Source organism: Hypomesus transpacificus, chromosome 17 (assembly GCF_021917145.1).
Source record: "Hypomesus transpacificus isolate Combined female chromosome 17, fHypTra1, whole genome shotgun sequence".
Lineage (NCBI taxonomy): Eukaryota > Metazoa > Chordata > Actinopteri > Osmeriformes > Osmeridae > Hypomesus > Hypomesus transpacificus.
This window is the reverse complement of record NC_061076.1, coordinates 878,743-902,343: the sequence shown is the minus strand read 5'-3', so window position 1 is coordinate 902,343 and position 23,601 is coordinate 878,743. Positions and strand designations below refer to the sequence as shown.

At 51.2% G+C, this 23,601-nt stretch overlaps 1 protein-coding gene across 1 annotated transcript in view; it reads left to right on the top strand.

Annotated features, from left to right (window-relative positions):
* The window catches only part of tnrc18 (trinucleotide repeat containing 18), a 38,807-nt gene that overhangs the window by 11,888 nt on the left and 3,318 nt on the right, over positions 1-23,601 (top strand). The window contains 24 exon segments of the mRNA XM_047038159.1: positions 618-765; positions 861-1,087; positions 1,757-1,903; positions 2,003-2,190; positions 2,931-3,354; positions 8,531-9,565; positions 9,697-9,839; positions 10,128-10,258; positions 10,348-10,458; positions 11,440-11,638; positions 11,744-12,080; positions 12,181-12,387; positions 15,277-15,444; positions 15,654-16,093; positions 16,538-16,702; positions 17,170-17,308; positions 17,710-17,827; positions 17,903-17,978; positions 18,092-18,200; positions 18,291-18,407; positions 18,613-18,762; positions 21,079-22,707; positions 22,710-23,107; positions 23,354-23,590. Coding sequence (XP_046894115.1) covers positions 618-765; positions 861-1,087; positions 1,757-1,903; positions 2,003-2,190; positions 2,931-3,354; positions 8,531-9,565; positions 9,697-9,839; positions 10,128-10,258; positions 10,348-10,458; positions 11,440-11,638; positions 11,744-12,080; positions 12,181-12,387; positions 15,277-15,444; positions 15,654-16,093; positions 16,538-16,702; positions 17,170-17,308; positions 17,710-17,827; positions 17,903-17,978; positions 18,092-18,200; positions 18,291-18,407; positions 18,613-18,762; positions 21,079-22,707; positions 22,710-23,107; positions 23,354-23,590 — 7,043 coding nt within the window.

The window sequence follows — 23,601 nt, the reverse complement described above, 5'->3', positions numbered from 1 at the left end:
GGAGTGATGGAGAGAGGTAGAGAGAGCAGTTTTCTGATGCAGAAAGGATAGCATTTGGGACAGGCTCAGCGTAACCTTGAAAACGGTCTTGAAACCTTTCCTCTGGAGCATGACAGAGATTGTTAGACTCTCTTCTCTGTATAGAAAAGACACACACACACACACACTTCTACACTAAAAGGTTGAATACACTTGTATAAAACCCCTCTCTCAACTCTGGTGCTTAGGGACTGCCAGTCAGCTTTGCTTAAGACAGCCGCACGCACACACACACACACTCACTCACGTACACACATGTTCATGTTTATTCCTGAGTGGTGTGGAACAGTGAGTGGCTGATAAGGCGAGGGCCTCGTGTCTGGCCTGGTACTGCCAGAGCCTCATACTGGGGGGGAGAGGTGTGTGGGGGGGGGGGGGGGGGGGGGGGGGGGGGGGGGAGTTGGGGGGGGTCAAGGGGTCGTGGGGTCAGGAGAGTTATGTAGACAGGGGTGGAGGTTCAGGGAATAAACAAGGCAGTTGACAGGTTTCTGGAGGTGGTCACTACAGCTGTTTTTCCATCTCCACACACACACACGCTGAGTTAGCCTCCCAGTCAACCCGTCTCGTTGTACCCCCAGACGAAGAGCGAGGGGAAGATCGTGGCCGTCACCATGACGATAGGCTCCTGGCTGGCCGTCACCATGACGACAGGCTCCTGGCTGGCCGTCACCATGACGACAGGCTCCTGGCTGGCCGTATTGAGCGTGAACAGGAGAAAGTGCTCAGGTAAGGGGCGTGGCCATAGAAACACAGGAAGCACTTAATGCACTTCCTGTTGTGTTTTGAGAGACTGTACTATGTGTGTGTGTGTGTGTGATCAGAGAAAGCAAAGAGCTGGCTGAGTTCACCCAGACACACCCCCCCCTGGCGTCCAGCAGTCTGACCTCCAGCATGATGACCCCTAACCTGATGACCTCTAACCTGATGGTGACTGGAGGAGCGGGGCTGGGGGCGGGGCGCTGGCCCGGTGACCCCTCACCTCTCACCTCTCACCACTGGATGCCTCGCCCAGGAGCACCACCTGTCTGGCTGACCAGCTCTCCCTACGGTACACACACACACACAGACACAACTAGGCATGTTCTGTGTTATAAGACGTTCTAAGCTGCAGTTTGGTGTGTGTGTCCTGGATGGTGTGTGTGTGCCCTGGATGGTGTGTGTGTGTCCTGGATGGTGTGTGTGTGTTCTGGATGGTGTGTGTGTGTCCTGGATGGTGTGTGTGTGTCCTGGATGGTGTGTGTGTGTGTCCTGGATGGTGTGTGTGTGTGTCCTGGATGGTGTGTGTGTGTGTCCTGGATGGTGTGTGTGGCTCCTAGAGATTCTAAGTGCAGCAGACGTTCCAGAATGTTGTAGAACATTCCGGAAGTGCTCCTCCCCTTCTTGTCCAGAAATAACCTCCAGACCCCCACACACAGACCCCCCCCCACACACACACACACACACACACACAGACCCCCCCCCCACACACACACACACACACACACACAGACCCCCCCCCCCCCCCCCACAGGGCTCCCAGAGGGCTGCAGACCTGCCCGGGAGCTTCTCAGTACATGGAGTCATTTAGCAGACGCTCTTATCCAGAGCGACTTACAGGTAGATAGGGCCACACTGCAGGATCCACTCTGTCCTGCTCTATGAAGGATTTATGACAAAGAGCACACACTGACAGCAGGCTCTCTCTCTCTGTCTCTGTCTCCCCCCCCCCCCCCTCCAGGTCTGGGCCCCTCCTCCCTGCCCCAGGCCCTGCCCCCAGGATACCCCTCCTCTCTGCCAGGCTCCATGCCCACTCCGTACCAGTTTGCCCGGGACCCCCAGTCTGGGCAGCTGCTGGTCATCCCCACAGAACACCTGCCACACTACGGTATGCTGGTGCCGTGTGTGTGTGTGTGTGTGTATAGGAGCTGTAGCCTGTATGTGTTTTGAGTGCTGTAGTGCAGTAAGTGGAGCTGTGCCCCTGCAGGAGGAGAGGTGCTGGAGCGTGGCAGCTCCCCCATGTGGCCAGGCCTGTACGGTGCAGGCACCTCCCTGCAGCATGCAGCCCAGCTCCAGCTGCTCTCTCAGCAGCAGCTCCTCAGGCAGCATGAGCTCATGCTCATCCAGCAGCACACAGCTCAGGTGCTGCAGCTGCAGAGGAACGCCCAGCTGGTGGTGAGGCCACACACACACTGCTGAAAACACACACACACACACTGCTGAAAACACACACACACACACTGCTGAAAACACACACACACTCACTGCTGAAAACACACACACACACACTGCTGAAAACACACACACACACTGCTGAAACCACACACACACACACACTGCTGAAAACACACACACACTCACTGCTGAAAACACACACACACACACTGCTGAAAACACACACACACTCACTGCTGAAAACACACACACACACACTGCTGAAAACACACACTCTGCTGAAACCACACACACACACACTGCTGAAAACACACACACACACACTGCTGAAAACACACACTCTGCTGAAACCACACACACACACACTGCTGAAAACACACACTCTGCTGAAACCACACACACACACACTGCTGAAAACACACACTCTGCTGAAACCACGCACACACACACTGCTGAAAACACACACTCTGCTGAAACCACACACACACACACTGCTGAAACCACACACACACTCTGCTGAAACCACACACACACACACACTACTGAAACCACACACACTGCTGAAACCACACACACACACACACTGCTGAAAACACACACACACACTGCTGAAAACACACGCTCACAAAACTGTTGTGCAAGCATGCACAGACAAACATGTTCTTATTTATATAAACAGTTTCAGACATCGTATTGCACACAATAATCCGTGTGTGTGTGTGTGTGTGTGTGTGTGTCAGGAGCGTATGAAGGCTAGTGAGAGAAGCGAGAGGGAAGACAAGCCAGACAAACGGAACCCTGAGCCCAAGCCCCGCCCCTCCTCAGTCTCCTCCCCCTCTCCTGTCCTGCACCCTCGTAAGCTTCGTCTGTGCTCGCCCACCCCCTCCTCCTCCTCCCTTACCCCCTCCTCCTCCTCCCTCACTCCCTGCTCCTCCTCCCTCACCCCCTTGCCCCCCCTCCCCTCCCCCGTCAACACCCTCAAGTCAGAGGAAGGACCGAGAGTGCTGTCCCACCCCCCGACCCCCCTCCCTCACTCGGCCTCCCCCCGCTCCGCCTCGCCACCTCCCCCCTCCCCCCTCAGACCCAAACTGGAGGAGGGGGAGGGTGGGCGGAGGGGGCAGAGGGAGGCGCAGAAGCAGAGCACCTTCCAGAACCGTTACCCTGGTGAGTTCCAGCCCTCCTCTCCCCACAGTCTGATGGAGCACATGTTTCATGTTCACAGTGACATACTCTCACTGAGCTCAGTCCGTATCATGTTCACAGTGACATACTCTCACTGAGCTCAGTCCGTATCATGTTCACAGTGACATACTCTCACTGAGCTCAGTCCGTATCATGTTCACAGTGACATACTCTCACTGAGCTCAGTCCGTATCATGTTCACAGTGACATACTCTCACTGAGCTCAGTCCGTATCATGTTCACAGTGACATACTCTCACTGAGCTCAGTCCGTATCATGTTCACAGTGACATACTCTCACTGAGCTCAGTCCGTATCATGTTCACAGTGACATACTCTCACTGAGCTCAGTCCGTATCATGTTCACAGTGACATACTCTCACTGAGCTCAGTCCGTATCCACAGTATCATGTTCACATGTTCACAGACATACTCTCACTGAGCTCAGTCCGTATCATGTTCACAGTGACATACTCTCACTGAGCTCAGTCCGTATCATGTTCACAGTGACATACTCTCACTGAGCTCAGTCCGTATCATGTTCACAGTGACATACTCTCACTGAGCTCAGTCCGTATCATGTTGACATACTCTCACTGAGCTCAGTCCGTATCATGTTCACAGTGACTCACTGAGCTCAGTCCGTATCATGTTCACAGTGACATACTCTCACTGAGCTCAGTCCGTATCATGTTCACAGTGACATACTCTCACTGAGCTCAGTCCGTATCATGTTCACAGTGACATACTCTCACTGAGCTCAGTCCGTATCATGTTCACAGTGACATACTCTCACTGAGCTCAGTCCGTATCATGTTCACAGTGACATACTCTCACTGAGCTCAGTCCGTATCATGTTCACAGTGACATACTCTCACTGAGCTCAGTCCGTATCATGTTCACAGTGACATACTCTCACTGAGCTCAGTCCGTATCATGTTCACAGTGACATACTCTCACTGAGCTCAGTCCGTATCATGTTCACAGTGACATACTCTCACTGAGCTCAGTCCGTATCATGTTCACAGTGACATACTCTCACTGAGCTCAGTCCGTATCATGTTCACAGTGACATACTCTCACTGAGCTCAGTCCGTATCATGTTCACAGTGACATACTCTCACTGAGCTCAGTCCGTATCATGTTCACAGTGACATACTCTCACTGAGCTCAGTCCGTATCATGTTCACAGTGACATACTCTCACTGAGCTCAGTCCGTATCATGTTCACAGTGACATACTCTCACTGAGCTCAGTCCGTATCATGTTCACAGTGACATACTCTCACTGAGCTCAGTCCGTATCATGTTCACAGTGACATACTCTCACTGAGCTCAGTCCGTATCATGTTCACAGTGACATACTCTCACTGAGCTCAGTCCGTATCATGTTCACAGTGACATACTCTCACTGAGCTCAGTCCGTATCATGTTCACAGTGACATACTCTCACTGAGCTCAGTCCGTATCATGTTCACAGTGACATACACAGTCTCACTGAGCTCAGTCCGTATCATGTTCACAGTGACATACTCTCACTGAGCTCAGTCCGTATCATGTTCACAGTGACATACTCTCACTGAGCTCAGTCCGTATCATGTTCACAGTGACATACTCTCACTGAGCTCAGTCCGTATCATGTTCACAGTGACATACTCTCACTGAGCTCAGTCCGTATCATGTTCACAGTGACATACTCTCACTGAGCTCAGTCCGTATCATGTTCACAGTGACATACTCTCACTGAGCTCAGTCCGTATCATGTTCACAGTGACATACTCTCACTGAGCTCAGTCCGTATCATGTTCACAGTGACATACTCTCACTGAGCTCAGTCCGTATCATGTTCACAGTGACATACTCTCACTGAGCTCAGTCCGTATCATGTTCACAGTGACATACTCTCACTGAGCTCAGTCCGTATCATGTTCACAGTGACATACTCTCACTGAGCTCAGTCCGTATCATGTTCACAGTGACATACTCTCACTGAGCTCAGTCCGTATCATGTTCACAGTGACATACTCTCACTGAGCTCAGTCCGTATCATGTTCACAGTGACATACTCTCACTGAGCTCAGTCCGTATCATGTTCACAGTGACATACTCTCACTGAGCTCAGTCCGTATCATGTTCACAGTGACATACTCTCACTGAGCTCAGTCCGTATCATGTTCACAGTGACATACTCTCACTGAGCTCAGTCCGTATCATGTTCACAGTGACATACTCTCACTGAGCTCAGTCCGTATCATGTTCACAGTGACATACTCTCACTGAGCTCAGTCCGTATCATGTTCACAGTGACATACTCTCACTGAGCTCAGTCCGTATCATGTTCACAGTGACATACTCTCACTGAGCTCAGTCCGTATCATGTTCACAGTGACATACTCTCACTGAGCTCAGTCCGTATCATGTTCACAGTGACATACTCTCACTGAGCTCAGTCCGTATCATGTTCACAGTGACATACTCTCACTGAGCTCAGTCCGTATCATGTTCACAGTGACATACTCTCACTGAGCTCAGTCCGTATCATGTTCACAGTGACATACTCTCACTGAGCTCAGTCCGTATCATGTTCACAGTGACATACTCTCACTGAGCTCAGTCCGTATCATGTTCACAGTGACATACTCTCACTGAGCTCAGTCCGTATCATGTTCACAGTGACATACTCTCACTGAGCTCAGTCCGTATCATGTTCACAGTGACATACTCTCACTGAGCTCAGTCCGTATCATGTTCACAGTGACATACTCTCACTGAGCTCAGTCCGTATCATGTTCACAGTGACATACTCTCACTGAGCTCAGTCCGTATCATGTTCACAGTGACATACTCTCACTGAGCTCAGTCCGTATCATGTTCACAGTGACATACTCTCACTGAGCTCAGTCCGTATCATGTTCACAGTGACATACTCTCACTGAGCTCAGTCCGTATCATGTTCACAGTGACATACTCTCACTGAGCTCAGTCCGTATCATGTTCACAGTGACATACTCTCACTGAGCTCAGTCCGTATCATGTTCACAGTGACATACTCTCACTGAGCTCAGTCCGTATCATGTTCACAGTGACATACTCTCACTGAGCTCAGTCCGTATCATGTTCACAGTGACATACTCTCACTGAGCTCAGTCCGTATCATGTTCACAGTGACATACTCTCACTGAGCTCAGTCCGTATCATGTTCACAGTGACATACTCTCACTGAGCTCAGTCCGTATCATGTTCACAGTGACATACTCTCACTGAGCTCAGTCCGTATCATGTTCACAGTGACATACTCTCACTGAGCTCAGTCCGTATCATGTTCACAGTGACATACTCTCACTGAGCTCAGTCCGTATCATGTTCACAGTGACATACTCTCACTGAGCTCAGTCCGTATCATGTTCACAGTGACATACTCTCACTGAGCTCAGTCCGTATCATGTTCACAGTGACATACTCTCACTGAGCTCAGTCCGTATCATGTTCACAGTGACATACTCTCACTGAGCTCAGTCCGTATCATGTTCACAGTGACATACTCTCACTGAGCTCAGTCCGTATCATGTTCACAGTGACATACTCTCACTGAGCTCAGTCCGTATCATGTTCACAGTGACATACTCTCACTGAGCTCAGTCCGTATCATGTTCACAGTGACATACTCTCACTGAGCTCAGTCCGTATCATGTTCACAGTGACATACTCTCACTGAGCTCAGTCCGTATCATGTTCACAGTGACATACTCTCACTGAGCTCAGTCCGTATCATGTTCACAGTGACATACTCTCACTGAGCTCAGTCCGTATCATGTTCACAGTGACATACTCTCACTGAGCTCAGTCCGTATCATGTTCACAGTGACATACTCTCACTGAGCTCAGTCCGTATCATGTTCACAGTGACATACTCTCACTGAGCTCAGTCCGTATCATGTTCACAGTGACATACTCTCACTGAGCTCAGTCCGTATCATGTTCACAGTGACATACTCTCACTGAGCTCAGTCCGTATCATGTTCACAGTGACATACTCTCACTGAGCTCAGTCCGTATCATGTTCACAGTGACATACTCTCACTGAGCTCAGTCCGTATCATGTTCACAGTGACATACTCTCACTGAGCTCAGTCCGTATCATGTTCACAGTGACATACTCTCACTGAGCTCAGTCCGTATCATGTTCACAGTGACATACTCTCACTGAGCTCAGTCCGTATCATGTTCACAGTGACATACTCTCACTGAGCTCAGTCCGTATCATGTTCACAGTGACATACTCTCACTGAGCTCAGTCCGTATCATGTTCACAGTGACATACTCTCACTGAGCTCAGTCCGTATCATGTTCACAGTGACATACTCTCACTGAGCTCAGTCCGTATCATGTTCACAGTGACATACTCTCACTGAGCTCAGTCCGTATCATGTTCACAGTGACATACTCTCACTGAGCTCAGTCCGTATCACTCTTCCAGTGCAGATACTGGCAGAAGCAGCAGTGTTGAGTCAATACACTGGCACAGTAGTTGAATCAGCTGGTTTCAAAGACTTATGTTTCTGGATGACATGCTGGCTACTGGCTAGCTAACTGCAGTAGAATAACAGTAAGCAGTCTTGACTGCATGCACCAAATCGTGACGTCCGTACCGTGAATTCCCAGTATGAATACATGGACTGTTACACCCAGTATGAATACATGGACTGTTACACCCAGTATGAATACATGGACTTTTACACCCAGTATGAATACATGTACTGTTACACCCAGTATGAATATATGGACTGTTACACCCAGTATGAATACATGGACTGTTACACCCAGTATGAATACATGGACTTTTACACCCAGTATGAATACATGGACTTTTACACCCAGTATGAATACATGTACTGTTACACCCAGTATGAATACATGGACTGTTACACCCAGTATGAATACATGGACTTTTACACCCAGTATGAATACATGGACTTTTACACCCAGTATGAATACATGGACTGTTACACCCAGTATGAATACATGGACTGTTACACCCAGTATGAATACATGGACTTTTACACCCAGTATGAATACATGTACTGTTACACCCAGTATGAATATATGGACTGTTACACCCCATGTTGATAATGTGTTAACATTCATGTCTTTGTTTTGCAGAAATGTCTCCGGGCTATTCATACCAGCCCCTCCCTGGTCCCTTCACCTCCCCATACCCCTCCTACCACCTCCCTATCCCTGTGGGGGCAAACACTGACTCTCTGCCCCCTCTCCACCCCCAGGCCCTAGCCCCAGGCCCGGGGGCAAACACAGACTCTCTGCCCCCACTCCACCCCCATGCCCTAGCCCCAGAGACACCTGTAAACATCAAGCCCCTACCCCTCTCCACAGACATCAAGCCCCTACCCCTCTCCACAGACATCAAGCCCCTACCCCTCTCCGCAGACATCAAGCCCAGTTCTGTGAATCCTCCAGTCCAGGGACCCTTGCTTAAACAAGAGCCTGACCTGGAGCAGCCTCAGCTGGGCATAACTCCGGCTGCCCTGGTGCCTCTCCACCGGAGCTCCAGCCCAGCCTCCCCCCACCAGCAGGGGGAGGCCCCCCAGGCCCCTGCCGGCCCCCTGCCCAAGCTAGCGCTGGAGCAGCGGTTGGAGCGAGCGACAGAAGAGAGAGACAGAGGTCCGGTCAAAATGGAGGTGTCATCTTACCCCTGCCAGGAGGCTTACTCGCTCACACAGCCTGCTCCAGAGGCGGAGCCTAAAACGGAGGTCACAGAGGGGTCACAGGTCACGTATTACCCAGCATGCCTTACTGCCGGTACTGCCAGCTATGAGGCGGCCTGTGTGTGTGAACCACAGCAGCCCGACACACACACACACTCCCACACACATGCCCAGCCTCCTTGCCTGAGAGAGACTGTCCTTGCCCCTCTCCACCTCCCTCCCCCCTCCTCCCCCCTCGTCATTCTTCCTGAAGACCCCATGGCGGGGATGAATGCACTACTGGCTGCCAGTGAGATGCCCCAGGCCTGCCCTGGCTCCCCCCCTGCTCTGCTGGCCCTGCCCCAGACGGAGCTCTCTCTCCTGGGGAGGGAGAGTGGCAGTGCTGGGACCCTGGAGGTCTGGGCTCTGGAGGGAATGGCCCTGCTCAGCCACATGGCTCAGCTGGAGATGGAGAGAATCAGCCAGGAGCAAGGTGAGGAAGAGGACAGATGCATGAGCTCTCTAACCTTGTCCTGTCTCTCGTCTAAACTCCTGTGGTCCTACCTCGTGTCCTAACTCCTTTGATGCCGTCCTAACCCCGTGTTGTGTCTGTGCTCCTGGCAGAGCTGGCTCTGGGCGGCCTGGGCTGCCTGCTGGAGGCCAGCCGGCAGGTGCTGCTGGAGGCCATAGAGCAGCAGTCTCACATGCAGCTGGCCCGGGAGCTGCACCCCCACAAGACCTACAGCTGGAGGCAGAAGAAAGAGCCGGTGAGTCTGGAGGGAACTGCTGGGGAACACTGAGGTCCTGTTGGTGGGGAACACTGAGGTCCTGTTGGTGGGGAACACTGAGGTCCTGTTGGTGGGGAACACTGAGGTCCTGTTGGTGGGGAACACTGAGGTCCTGTTGGTGGGGAACACTGAGGTCCTGTTGGTGGGGAACACTGAGGTCCTGTTGGTGGGGAACACTGAGGTCCTCCTGATAGGGAACACAGGTCTTTAGGATTTTAACATCAGGATTGTTTAACGTCCCCTCCTCCTCCCCTCCTCCTCCCTCAGTTGTTCAGTAAGACGGAGGAGGTGCTGGACGTCCTGGAGGTGGACCTGCGTGTGCGCCTGGCGGAGCTGCAGAGGAGGTACAAGGACAAGCAGGGGGAGCTGGGCCGCATCCAGAGACACACAGACAGACGGTGAGTACTCACACACTCTAACACACTCTCAGACACTGTCTCACGCACACACACACGTCTGGCTCACTCACACCTCCTGGTTGTGTCAGTGAGAGGCAGCAGGAGGAGGAGAGGCGGAGTCTGGCACCACGGGGGCGGGGCAGACCCAGGAAGAGGAAATACTTGACCACGCCCTCCAAATTAGACAGCAGGCCTGGGAGGTGAGTATCAACTAAGCCTACATATATGTTTGTGAATGTGTGTGTGTGTGTCCAGTACATGATGTGTGTGTGTGTGTGTCCAGTACATGATGTGTGTGTGTGTGTGTGCAGTACATGATGTGTGTGTGTGTGTGTCCAGTACATGATGTGTGTGTGTGTGTGTGCAGTACATGATGTGTGTGTGTGTGTGTGCAGTACATGATGTGTGTGTGTGTGTGTCCAGTACATGATGTGTGTGTGTGTGTCCAGTACATGATGTGTGTGTGTGTGTGTCCAGTACATGATGTGTGTGTGTGTGTGTCCAGTACATGATGTGTGTGTGTGTGTGTCCAGTACATGATGTGTGTGTGTGTGTGTGTGTGTGTGTGTGTGTGTGTGTGTGTGTGTGTGTGTGTGTGTGTGTGTGTGTGTGTGTGTCCAGTACATGATGTGTGTGTGTGTGTGTGTGTGTGTGTGTGTGTGTCCAGTACATGATGTGTGTGTGTGTGTCCAGTACATGATGTGTGTGTGTGTGTGTGTGTCCAGTACATGATGTGTGTGTGTGTCCAGTACATGATGTGTGTGTGTGTGTCCAGTACATGATGTGTGTGTGTGTGTCCAGTACATGATGTGTGTGTGTGTGTGTCCAGTACATGATGTGTGTGTGTGTGTGTGTGTGTGTGTGTGTGTGTGTGTCCAGTACATGATGTGTGTGTGTGTGTGCAGTACATGATGTGTGTGTGTGTGTGTGTGTCCAGTACATGATGTGTGTGTGTGTGTCCAGTACATGATGTGTGTGTGTGTGTCCAGTACATGATGTGTGTGTGTGTGTGTCCAGTACATGATGTGTGTGTGTGTGTGTGTGTGTGTGTGTGTGTGTGTGTGTGTGTGTGTGTGTGTGTGTGTGTGTGTGTGTGTGTGTGTGTGTGTGTGTGTGTGTGTGTGTGTGTGTGTGTGTGTGTGTGTGTGTGTGTGTGTGTGTGTGTGTGTGTGTGTGTGCAGGCTGGCCAGGAGTCAGCAGTACTCGGAGGACTCTGAGGCCGGCGAGGCCCAGAGGAAGAGGCTCCGCCCCTCCAGAGAGGGGGACGATAGGCTCCGCCCCTCCAGAGAGGGGGACGAGACGGACGGAGGAGCGAAGAAGAAGAAGAAGAACAAGATGATGTGGGCTGACCAGGAGGCGTCTACCAGTCACACTCCAGAGGTCTGCCTTCCAGCTGTGTGTGGGCCTCAGGGTATATTGAGGCTTGTAGGCAGGTTTCACCTTTGCATAACTCCTGTGTGTGTGTGTGTGTGTGTGTCCTCTCAGATATTTAAAGGAAAGCATGGGCATGTCTGTGAGCAGGACCAGCTGGCGAGCGACCTAGACCGTGCCCTCTCCCTCTCTCAGCTGGGCTCCTTTGCCTCGAACCGTAGACCCCCCACCGGACCCCCGGCCAAGGGTGAAAGGTCAAAGGGCAGAGCGATGGAGGGTCGGAGGAAGGAGCTAGGGCCCCTGCTGGCCAAAGGGGGGAAACACAAGACGGCAGGCCGAGCTGTCCCCTCCGAGGCTGGCGTGAAGGTGAAAGGTCAGAGGTCAGAGGTGAAAGGTCAGAGGAAGATGGCGATCTCTCCGCTCCGCTCAGAGATGAGCAACTTCTCCAACAGTGAGTGTTCCTGGACAAGCCCTTCAACCCCGCAACTTTTGTTCTAGATTCATGAAAATGTAATCTGTGTGTGTTTGTGTGTCCTGGTGTTCTCTGTTAGACTCTGACTCAGAGGAGGAGGATTCAGTACGGGGGGGCTGGCCCCCCCCCTCTAGCTCGCTAGCCCACAGAAACAGGAAGAGGCGATCGACCACGTCGCCGACGTCCCTGCTGGCCAATCAGATGTCTCGAGAGAGGAAACACAAGCACTTATCTCTGCTGTTGCAAGAGGCGGGCCTCAGCTCCTCTGACGACTCCTTTGACCAAGGTTACTGACCTCACCCTGCTACCCCTCACCCTGCTACCCCTCACCCTGCTACCCCCTCACCCTGCTACCCCCTCACCCTGCTACCCCCTCACCCTGCTACCCCCTCACCCTGCTACCCCTCCACCCCTGATACCCCTCCTCCCCTGATACCCCTCCACCCCTGATACCCCTCCACCCCTGATACCCCTCCTCCCCCCCACCTCCACCCTGTCAGACAGTAGGGTTTCCTGCCAGGATGCAGGTGATGGTGCTGTGGGAGTCACCAGGATCTGCCTTAGCTTGCTCTCTCTGCTGCTAGTTTTTGTAATGGTGCTTTTTATAGGAATCAGCTTGTTTTTCTTTTTTTTCTGGCTTGCAAAGTTTTTTTGTAGAATTTTGTATATTGACAAATGTGTGGATTTTGTAAAAACTTTTTTGTTTTAATTTGTATTGCAGTTTGGTTTCTCTAAGCGTTATTAAAGGTGTTGATTTGATTGGTACAGAAAGCAAACAGCTGTAGTCCCTGTGTCTGCTTCACCTGTCTACCTGTCTGTCTACCTGTCTGTCTTCCTGTCTGTCTCTGTCCAGCTACTGTCGCACCGCACAGCTTTACAGCGCTCTGTTAGTCAAATATCCCTACTCAGCTCCTGCCAACACTGGAATGGTAGTTAGGCTTTATTCCTGAAGTGACAGAGTAATGGTCAAGGAGAAAACACACACACACACTAAGGTACTATTAAAGAACATGTTCATTATGATTATTGTTTCGTGCTGTCACTGAAGGTAGTGAAGGTTAACATTGATGAGTTCCATGACAACTCAAATCTGAGGTTCTGTAGTGCTGAGAAGGAACACCTCCACCAAGATTCTGACATCACTGGAACCACACATCCAGCTCTATGATTGGCTCCTTGGGATATTTGGAGAATAGGGCTCTTCTTCGTCGGCTACTAAACCTCCAGATAACCCGCCCCCTCTCCAGCCTGCTTGCCACCTCACCTTTCACCCCTCACCTCCTGACCTCTCCTACCCATGATGCTTTGTGTCTCTCAACCTGTCTGTGCTTGTGCCTCTGCTGTGGCGCCACATTACAGAAGCTTGGCCGGGACTAGCGCAACCTTTAGCCTACGCCACACGCTATGGTTAGTCAGCCACCGCTAGGCCATGCTATGGCTAACCTCTGCTAAAGCTAGGCTATGCTGTGGCTTGGCTAGGCTAAGCTAGGCTATGGCTAGGCTAAGCTACGGCTAGGCTACTCTCTGCGCTGCCCCGCCCTACCCTGCCTGAGGCCACACCCCTGTCACCTGCTCTGTAAGTAGGACACGCCCCTCCTTCCTCTACCTGAACGCTAACACGAAAAATCAATCTGGTGTTAAACACACTCTCAGAAAAAAACTCAATTAACTTTTGCCTGACTTCGTATACTGTTATTGTTACAGACCTGCTTGATATTTCTCTGCTCACAAATGATGTAAAGCCCTTCTAGTGTGTCCGAGAGCCTTGATCACACCCTAGACCCTCTGCCTCCTGCAGGTTCCCCTCCCTGACCTCAAACAGCTGGGAGGGTGATACCAGTGGGGTGGCTGCACATCCAGCACTTTGGGGCTTGATGGAGCCAGCCATCCTCACAAGGCTCTCCCTCCTCCAGCCTTTTGAGATCTTTGAGGAACCTTTGTGGGCAGATGGCAGGGGGGTGTAACCACGGCTGACTGGACCAGGTGTGAGCACCACCAGGGGTCCTAACAAGGCTGTCCTCTCAGTGCCTGTCTGTCTGCTCCGTTAACACTAATCTGAGGGAGGCGCTGTCCCTCCTTCACTGCTGCCATGATCCTAACAGCTAACTGCCAGCGTTTTGCTAACAGCTAACTGCCAGCGTGTTGCTAACAGCTAACTGCCAGCGTGTTGCTAACAGCTAACTGCCTGCGTGTTGCTAACAGCTAACTGCCAGCATGTTGCTAACAGCTAACTGCTTGCGTGTTGCTAACAGCTAATTGCCAGTGTGTTGCTAACAGCTAACTGCCAGCTTGTTGCTATCAGCTAACTGCCAGTGTGTTGCTAACTGCCAGCGTGTTGCTAACAACTAACTGCCAGTGTGTTGCTAACAGCTAACTGCCAGCGTGTTGCTAACAACTAACTGCCAGTGTGTTTCTGCACTTTGTCTTCTTTGCCTGTTTGCTTCTACTGTAACCTAACATGCTCACTGCAGTTAGACCATGATGACAGTGCTACCTTGTCTCCCTCCCTCCAGACCATGATGACAGTGGTACCTTGGCTCTTTGTCTCCCTCCCTCCTTCCCTGTTTCTCTCTCCTTTAGTTCCAAAGTCGTTAATAATAGATGACGGAGTCAGTGTTTCTGTTCTGATGATCTCAGCAGTGTTTTAGCTGCTCTGTTCTGGATCCTGCTTGCAGAGCATATTGAATCTAGCCGTGTTGGTTTGGAGTCTCCCTGTCTCTCTCATACTTTTAGTGTGAAGGTTATACTGAAGGACCATCATAGTCAGGGGACCAGCCTCTAACCTGAGGCCTAAAGAGTAGGCCCCTTTTCCAGCCTCTAACCTGAGGCCTAAAGAGTAGGCCCCTTTTCCAGCCTCTAACCTGAGGCCTAAAGAGTAGGCCCCTTTTCCAGCCTCTAACCTGAGGCCTAAAGAGTAGGCCCCTTTTCCAGCCTCTAACCTGAGGCCTAAAGAGTAGGCCCCTTTTCCAGCCTCTAACCTGAGGCCTAAAGAGTAGGCCCCTTTTCCCCAGGCCACATGCCCAGGGCTTAGAGTATCCCAGCAACATCTAGGCCCCACTGTCAGGCTGGTGCTTCAGTAACACATGCCTCCCAGGTTTAGAGACGAACAAGAGTTTAGTGACATTTGTAGAACACTGTCTGACCTGAAATAATGTGTTGATTCCCTGTGAAACAGTGTCCTCCAGCGAGGATGATGCTGAGTGGGGCTTGGAGGGGAGTGAGGAGGGTGAGGAGAGCGGGCTGGGCCTGCTGGCCAGGTTTGCTGCAAGCGTGCTCCCTGTGGCCTCCACTTCCGCCACCCTCCTTTCTGACAGCAAACACCGCAGAATGCTGAGCACTCTAGGTAAACACACGCTTGACTGGTGAACAGTAGACCTGAGGCATTTAAATTACATTTTTTTATTAATACATTTTTTGTAATCTCACTGAGATGCTTATTATTATTCACTTGTTTCTAATGGATCAGTATTCGTATTCACAGTGTTTGGTCATTTAACACAGAGACAGTTTAGTGTGTTTATTGTGTGTGTGTGCGTGTGTGTGTGGTCTCAGGGTCAGAGTGTGAGGGGTCAGAGGGGTCAGACTCGGGCTCTGACGTGCGTCTGAGGAAGTTTCCGTCTCTGCTTCACGGCAAACGCTCTGCCCCCGAACTGCCGCTGTTACCCCCGGCATCCCGCCGCATTGACCAGACCAGCCCGACCAAGCGAGAGGAGCCGCAGCCAATCAAACGCAAACCGCCTCCTCGGCCACGCCCCTCTCCACGGCGCTTCACCTTTGACCTCTCGGTGGGAGGGGTCGGTGAAGAGGAGTGCTGGACTCGCCGACGCAGCGAAAGAATCTTTCTCCATGAGGCAGCGACCAATCAAATCTCTCCATCCAACACGACCTCCACCAACCAGATGTCTTCCTCCAGCTCAGCCCCTCCCCTCACCCCAAAGCCCTCCAAACCCAAAACCACCCCGTCCAGCAGGGAGGGGAAGGACACTGGAAAGGCAAGTCTCTGTTCATGTTACTTTCCTTTTCAGAGATGGCTACAGTACACACACTCAAGTGGATGGACAGATGGTTTCTCCCAAATATTTTGTCGAAACGTTTTTTCGCTCCCAAAAAATTCCAAAACTTTTTCCTAAATATTTTTAAACCTAAGGAGAATTAGAAAAAGAATGTTTTGAAGCGTTAACCTTTTTCCCCAATAAACATTTCCAAACATTTTCCAAAATATCTTTTTCTGAAACGTTTTTCCAAAATATTTGTTCTAAAATGTTTTAAATTAGATTGAATTCCTGAATGCCTGCAGGCTTAAATGTAGCCAAGATTGTGTCATCCTTTTTATGATAACATTCTGACCGTGTGTGTGTATGTGTGTGGTATGTGTGTGGTATGTGTGTGGTATGTGTGTGGTGTGTGTGTGTGTGTGTGTATGTGTGTGTCAACAGAAGAAGAAAATAAAGGACTCCCCAGTCAGCCCGCCCATTCGGTCTAGTCCAATCACCGACAGCCCTGTCAGCCCGCCCACTAGGTCTAGTCCAATCACAGATGGCCCTTTGGCTCGTCCTCTCAGCCCTTCTCACAAGAGCCAATCCAAGGCCAAGGCCAGAGAGGTTAGTGTGCTCTCCCTCACTCACTCTCTCTCTCTCTCTCATGCTCACTCTCTCTCATGCTCACTCTCACTCACTCTCTCTCTCTCACACACACACACACACACACACACACACACACACACACACACACTACATGGCAGGAGGGGTTGAAGTGTTGGTGGGGGACTAGAGATGCTCTCACACTCATGCTGTCCTCCACTCACACTGTAGTCTAGTCACACCATTAAGCTGTGTGTGCGTGTGTGTCAGGTGGAGTCAGGTGGCTGAGTGGTTAGGGAATCGGGCCAGTAATCAGAAGGTCGCTGGTTTGATTCCCGGCCAGGCCAAATGACGTTGTGTCATTGGGCAAGGCACTTTACCCTACTTGCCTCGAGGGGGAATGTCCCTGTACTTACTGCAAGTCGCTCTGGATAAGAGCGTCTGCTAAATGTAAGTGTGTGTGTGTGTGTGTGTGTGTGTGTGTGTAGTCTCGGGGTGCAGTCAGTAGGCTGATGGAGAGCATGGCAGCAGATGAGGACTTTGAGCCCAATCAGGACAGCAGCTTCAGTGAAGATGAACTCCTCCCACCGCCTAGCAACAGCCTATCAGAGAAGACATCTGCACCTGGTCAGTACACACATCACATGCTCTAGACTGTATTTACATTGATTAGTCCCATTTTGTGTTCCTGTAGGGTAATGTATCATTTAGTATATTCTCTGTTTAAACAGGTGTGTGTTGTTGTGTGGCTGACAGGTGTGTGTTGTTGTGTGGCTGACAGGTGTGTGTTGTTGTGTGGCTGACAGGTGTGTGTTGTTGTGTGGCTGACAGGTGTGTGTTGTTGTGTGGCTGACAGGTGTGTGTTGTTGTGTGTCTGACAGGTGTGTGTTGTTGTGCCTGACAGGTGTGTGTTGTTGTGTGGCTGACAGGTGTGTGTTGTTGTGTGGCTGACAGGTGTGTGTTGTTGTTGTGCCTGACAGGTGTGTGTTGTTGTGCCTGACAGGTGTGTGTTGTTGTGTGTCTGACAGGTCCCCTCCAGTGTGTTCTGGATAAAGACTCTCTAGTGGATGGTCTCCGAGTGCTGATCCCTATGGACGACCAGCTGCTTTACTCTGGGCATCTCAACACTGTCCACTCCCCAGACATGTGAGTACACACACACGCACACATTAACAGTGTGTATCAGGAGCAGACGTGACCCCTGACCTTTGCCCCCTGCAGCTACAGCGTGGTGGTGGAGGGAGAGAGAGGGAACAGGCCTCACATCTACTGCCTGGAACAGCTGCTGCAAGAGGCTGTGAGTGTGGGTGGGGGGTGGTGGTCTCTGCCTGGGTTTGGGATTAGACATGGAAACACTGTGTATATTAGAGTGTACATCTCAGATTCTGCTGTGTGTGTATGTGTGTGTAGATCGTGGAGGTGAAGCCCCCCTCAGTTGCCCTCCTGCCTGAGGGCTGTCGTGTAGCTGCCTACTGGAGCCAGCAGTACCGCTGCCTGTACCCTGGAACCGTCGTCAACGGTAACCACACACTCTCAAACCCACACTCAACCATCCGGCCCTGTGTGTTCCTGACTGAACTCTTTCCATTTCCTCTTCCTGTCTGTACAGGAAGCTCAGACGAGGATGACAATGATGACCTCATAACCGTGGAGTTTGACGATGGTGACACAGGGCGCATTCCCCTTTGCCACATCCGCCTGCTGCCCCCCGACTACAAGATCCAGTGTAAGTACACACACACACAGTCATATACACACACACACTCATATACACACACACACAGTCATATACACACACACACTCATATACACACACACACTCACACACACTAACACACAGACAGACACACTCACTCAGACAGACTCTGTCATGCAGACACTCTCATACCAACTAACCACACCCTCCCTCCCCCTGGCCCCTCCCCCTGCAGGTGCTGAGCCCTCCCCAGCGCTGCTAGTGGCCAGCTGCTCCAGGAGGCGTGTCAGGAAGTGCAGTAAGGAGTGCACAGACACTGGGACTAAGGTCGAAGACTCCGCCCCCAAAAACAGAGGGAGGGGCCGCAAACCCAAACCCAAACCTGGTTTGTTTTACTTCGTAACCATCTTACATGGATTCATTTAGCACACGCTTTCATCCACAGCAGCAAACCAACAGGACAGATAGACAGTTCATCTACAACCAGAAATGCACAGTACCACTCTAGTTAGTACCATGGAATGGTCTGGTTTACAAACCCAGAGCAACAACAGCATTATCTCAGCTACAATATTGTAATGTTTTCTTAAACCTTTAGAAACTTTTATTGCACACGTAGTGAAAGGAGGAGACAGAGTAGCAGAGCGAGCAGCAGGGCGAGCAGCAGGGCGAGTAGCAGGGAGCAGACAATTTTACTTACTGTAATATAATCTTAAACCCAAACCACTGAACGATACAGCAACACATCACACAAGCTTGAGTTCAATACATTATTTAATGTGACATTACGTAGGCCTGTAAATGCAAGTCTTAAATAACTATTTAGCTGGTCAGCTCCATGACGCAGGGTAAATTGAGCTTGTGAGACTGCTCATCAAAAGAACAAAGGGGAACCCACCTGTCTAGCAGGTTAAGACGTTTTCGTAGGTACCTAGCGAAAAGTAGCCTCAACCTGCCTAGACTTTTAGCTACATGCTGAGGGCTCGCGACCAAAAGACTAAATTAAGTAACGCGTTAAGTAACGCGTTTGAACAAGGAACTAGTAACGGATTAATTCAATTAAATAAGTAACGCGTTAAATTACTTGTTACCTAACAAAAGTAGTCTAACTACTGTAACGCGTTACATTGTAACACCCAACACTGCTCATCAATAATATAACTACTGTAACGCGTTACATTGTAACACCCAACACTGCTCATCAATAATATAACTACTGTAACGCGTTACATTGTAACACCCAACACTGCTCATCAATAATATAACTACTGTAACGCGTTACATTGTAACACCCAACACTGCTCATCAATAATATAACTACTGTAACGCGTTACATTGTAACATCCAACACTGCTCATCAATAATATAACTACTGTAACGCGTTACATTGTAACACCCAACACTGCTCATCAATAATATAACTACTGTAACGCGTTACATTGTAACACCCAACACTGCTCATCAATAATATAACTCCTGTAACGCGTTACATTGTAACACCCAACACTGCTCATCAATAATATAACTCCTGTAACGCGTTACATTGTAACACCCAACACTGCTCATCAATAATATAACTCCTGTAACGCGTAACGCGTTACATTGTAACACCCAACACTGCTCATCAATAATATAACTACTGTAACGCGTTACATTGTAACACCCAACACTGCTCATCAATAATATAACTACTGTAACGCGTTACATTGTAACACCCAACACTGCTCATCAATAATATAACTACTGTAACGCGTTACATTGTAACACCCAACACTGCTCATCAATAATATAACTACTGTAACGCGTTACATTGTAACACCCAACACTGCTCATCAATAATATAACTACTGTAACGCGTTACATTGTAACACCCAACACTGCTCATCAATAATATAACTACTGTAACGCGTTACATTGTAACACCCAACACTGCTCATCAATAATATAACTACTGTACCGCGTTACATTGTAACACCCAACACTGCTCATCAATAATATAACTACTGTAACGCGTTACATTGTAACACCCAACACTGCTCATCAATAATATAACTACTGTAACGCGTTACATTGTAACACCCAACACTGCTCATCAATAATATAACTACTGTAACGCGTTACATTGTAACACCCAACACTGCTCATCAATAATATAACTACTGTAACGCGTTACATTGTAACACCCAACACTGCTCATCAATAATATAACTACTGTAACGCGTTACATTGTAACACCCAACACTGCTCATCAATAATATAACTACTGTAACGCGTTACATTGTAACACCCAACACTGCTCATCAATAATATCATATAAAATGTTATTTTTCAACCTTTTAGGGTTTAGATGTTGTTGTTTTTTTGTCACACACAACTTGACAGAAAGTATCTAGTTTTGGGGAAACCTTTTTCTTGTTGCCTTCTGCCTTGCTCCATGGTAGCTTGATAGACTAGTTAACGTTTGTTGTTGATAGTCCGGAAATTGAAAAAAGGCACGCAATGATGATATTATTGATCATGCCACCAAATCCAGATTCAAACTAAAGTAACAAGCCTTGCTTTAAAATGTTAAAAGTACAGATATTTGCTGTGCATGAGTGTATCCATCCAACGCAGTCTCACCTGGTATTGTGTGATTCAGTGTGTGTACATACCTAACCCTAACCCATACTTGCTGATCTTCATTTCCTGTTTCCCTCAGAGCCCCCAGCTACTTCAGAACCTCCACCCTCCTCCCAGCCTTCTGACAGACCCCAACCTGCTGCCATGCCTGCCCAAGAAAAGCCCTCCTCAGCCCAGAGAGACGCTCAGGAAAGATCCCTGTCCGCCACTAGGCCTGGGCCCAAACCAGGCCGCAAAAGCTCCACCTCCTCCACAGGCCCCTCCCCTAGCTCCACCTCCTCCACAGGCCCCTCCCCTAGCTCCACCTCCTCCACAGGCCCCTCCCCTAGCTCCACATCCTCCAAAGGCCCCTCCCCTAGCTCCACCTCCTCCACAGGCCCCTCCCCTAGCCAGTCACCTAAGAAGCCCAGCCCAGGCCCAGCTCCTGCCCGTGTCCCGCCTGCTCGTGTCCCGCCTGCCTCGCTCTTCCCCTCAGGCTATGGGAAGGTTCTCACGGTGGACCTGTATACTGAACCCAGCCTGAACTCCTACACCCAGCGCAGGGAGGCTGGTCGCAGCTGTAGTCTCAGTCCCAAACCAGGACCCAAACCCAGCTCCAGCTCCACACCCAAACCCAAACCCAGCTCCACCCCCAAACCCAGCTCCACCCCCAAACCCAGCTCCACCCCCAAACCCAGCTCCACCCCCAAACCCAGCTCTATTTCCAAGACAGGCTCCACTCCTAAATCCATCTCAACTCTTACACATAGCTCCACCACCACCAAACCTAGCTCCACCCCCAAAACCACTCCCACCTTCACTCCCAAACCTAGCTCCACCCCCAAAACCACTCCCACCTTCACTCCCAAACCTAGCTCCACCCCCAAAAACACTTCCACCCCTAAACCTACCTCCACTCCCAAACCTAGCTCCACCCCCAAAACCACCTCCACCTCTAAACCCAAACATCCACCTGACTCTGTGTCCAGACTCAGCCCAGGGCCCAGCCCCATCCCCAGACCACATGGCACAGGTGCCCTCAAACCCAGCTCATCCAGACCCAAGCCCGCTTCCCAGCACTCTAGCAGACCCAGCACGGGCCCTGTCTCCAGACCCAAGCCCAGGCAGGGGGAGGGGGGGCCCAGGCAAGGGGAGGGCCCCCCGGGGTCCAGGTGGAAGCCCCCCTCTGCAGAGCCCCTGGTGAAGCTGGACCACGAGGGCGTGACCTCTCCTAAGACCAAGAAGACCAAGGCTCTGATGCTGCTGGAGGGGCGGGGCCACAGGAGGGAACACGCTCCCGTTGCATTGACAACAGTGAGTCAGAAGCCAGTGAAAGCCAAGGCGAGGGTTCCGGAGAGGGAGGCAGGGCCAGAGAGAGACCCCGCCTACAAAGGCCCTGTGTCAGGGAAAGAGAAGGCTGAGGGTCGGGCTCGAGGGAAAGGAGGGGAGAAAGAGAACAGGAAGAGAGAGGAGAGGAAAGAGGGAGAAACGAAAGAGGACTCTCACACCAGCACCAGTTCAGAGTCAGAGGAAGAGGACGACAAAGAACAGAAGAAGAAGAAAAAGTGTGTCTCTAATTGCTCCTCCTCCAGCCCCGCCTCCTCCTCCTCCTCCTCTTCAAACTCCAGCACCTCCTCTTCCTCCTCCTCCTCATCCTCCTCCTCCTCATCCTCCACCGATGAGGAGTCATCGTGCAGCTCAGACGAGGAGACGCCCCCCCCTCCCCCGCCCCCCCCACCTCCCCCCCTCCCCGACAGGACACAGTGGCAGAAGTAGAGGGAGAGGAGGAAGAAGAGGAGGAGGAGGAAGAGGATGAGGTAGAGGTGAAAAAGGAGGAGGTGAAAGAAGAAGCCGCTTCTCCTACCTCTCCACCTTCCTCCCCGTCGCCCAGCGTGTCCTCCCAGCGCGCCCAAGGGAAGGGCTCCGGCCAGAGGGGCCGGCCTCCCAAGCAGAAGCCCAGCGGAGGAAGCCCAGCGGTGGGCAGGCCTAAGAGGAGGGAGGGCCTCCACCTGCCGAGCACCAAGGAGCTGGCCAAACGCCAGAGGCTGCCCAGCGTGGAGAACAGGCCCAAGATCTCAGCCTTCCTGCCCGCCCGCCAGCTCTGGAAGTGGTTTGGGAAACCCACGCAGGTCAGAACATGGGCTCTGTGTCGCACACACACGCACACACACGCACCAGCACACACGCACACGCACCAGCACACACACACACACTGAAGATGTCTCAATGACAGACCTCTTCAACACACATCCACATATGGTATACCTGAACAGTATATGTATACTGTAAACTCAGTACTATAAATGCTCTCACACACATGTAGTCTGTCAGTTTGTACACACACACCTTCTCTGAGCCGTTCCTCTGCCCCACAGAGGCGGGGTATGAAGGGCAAGGCTAAGAAGCTGTTCTACAAGGCCATAGTCCGCGGGCGGGAGATGATCCGCATCGGGGACTGTGCTGTGTTCCTGTCGGCCGGCCGGCCCAACCTGCCCTTCATCGGACGCATCCAGAGCATGTGGGAGTCGTGGGGCAGCAACATGGTGGTGCGCGTCAACTGGTTCTACCACCCAGAGGAGACCAGCCCTGGGAAGAAACTAACAGACAAGAAGGTCTGAGAGGA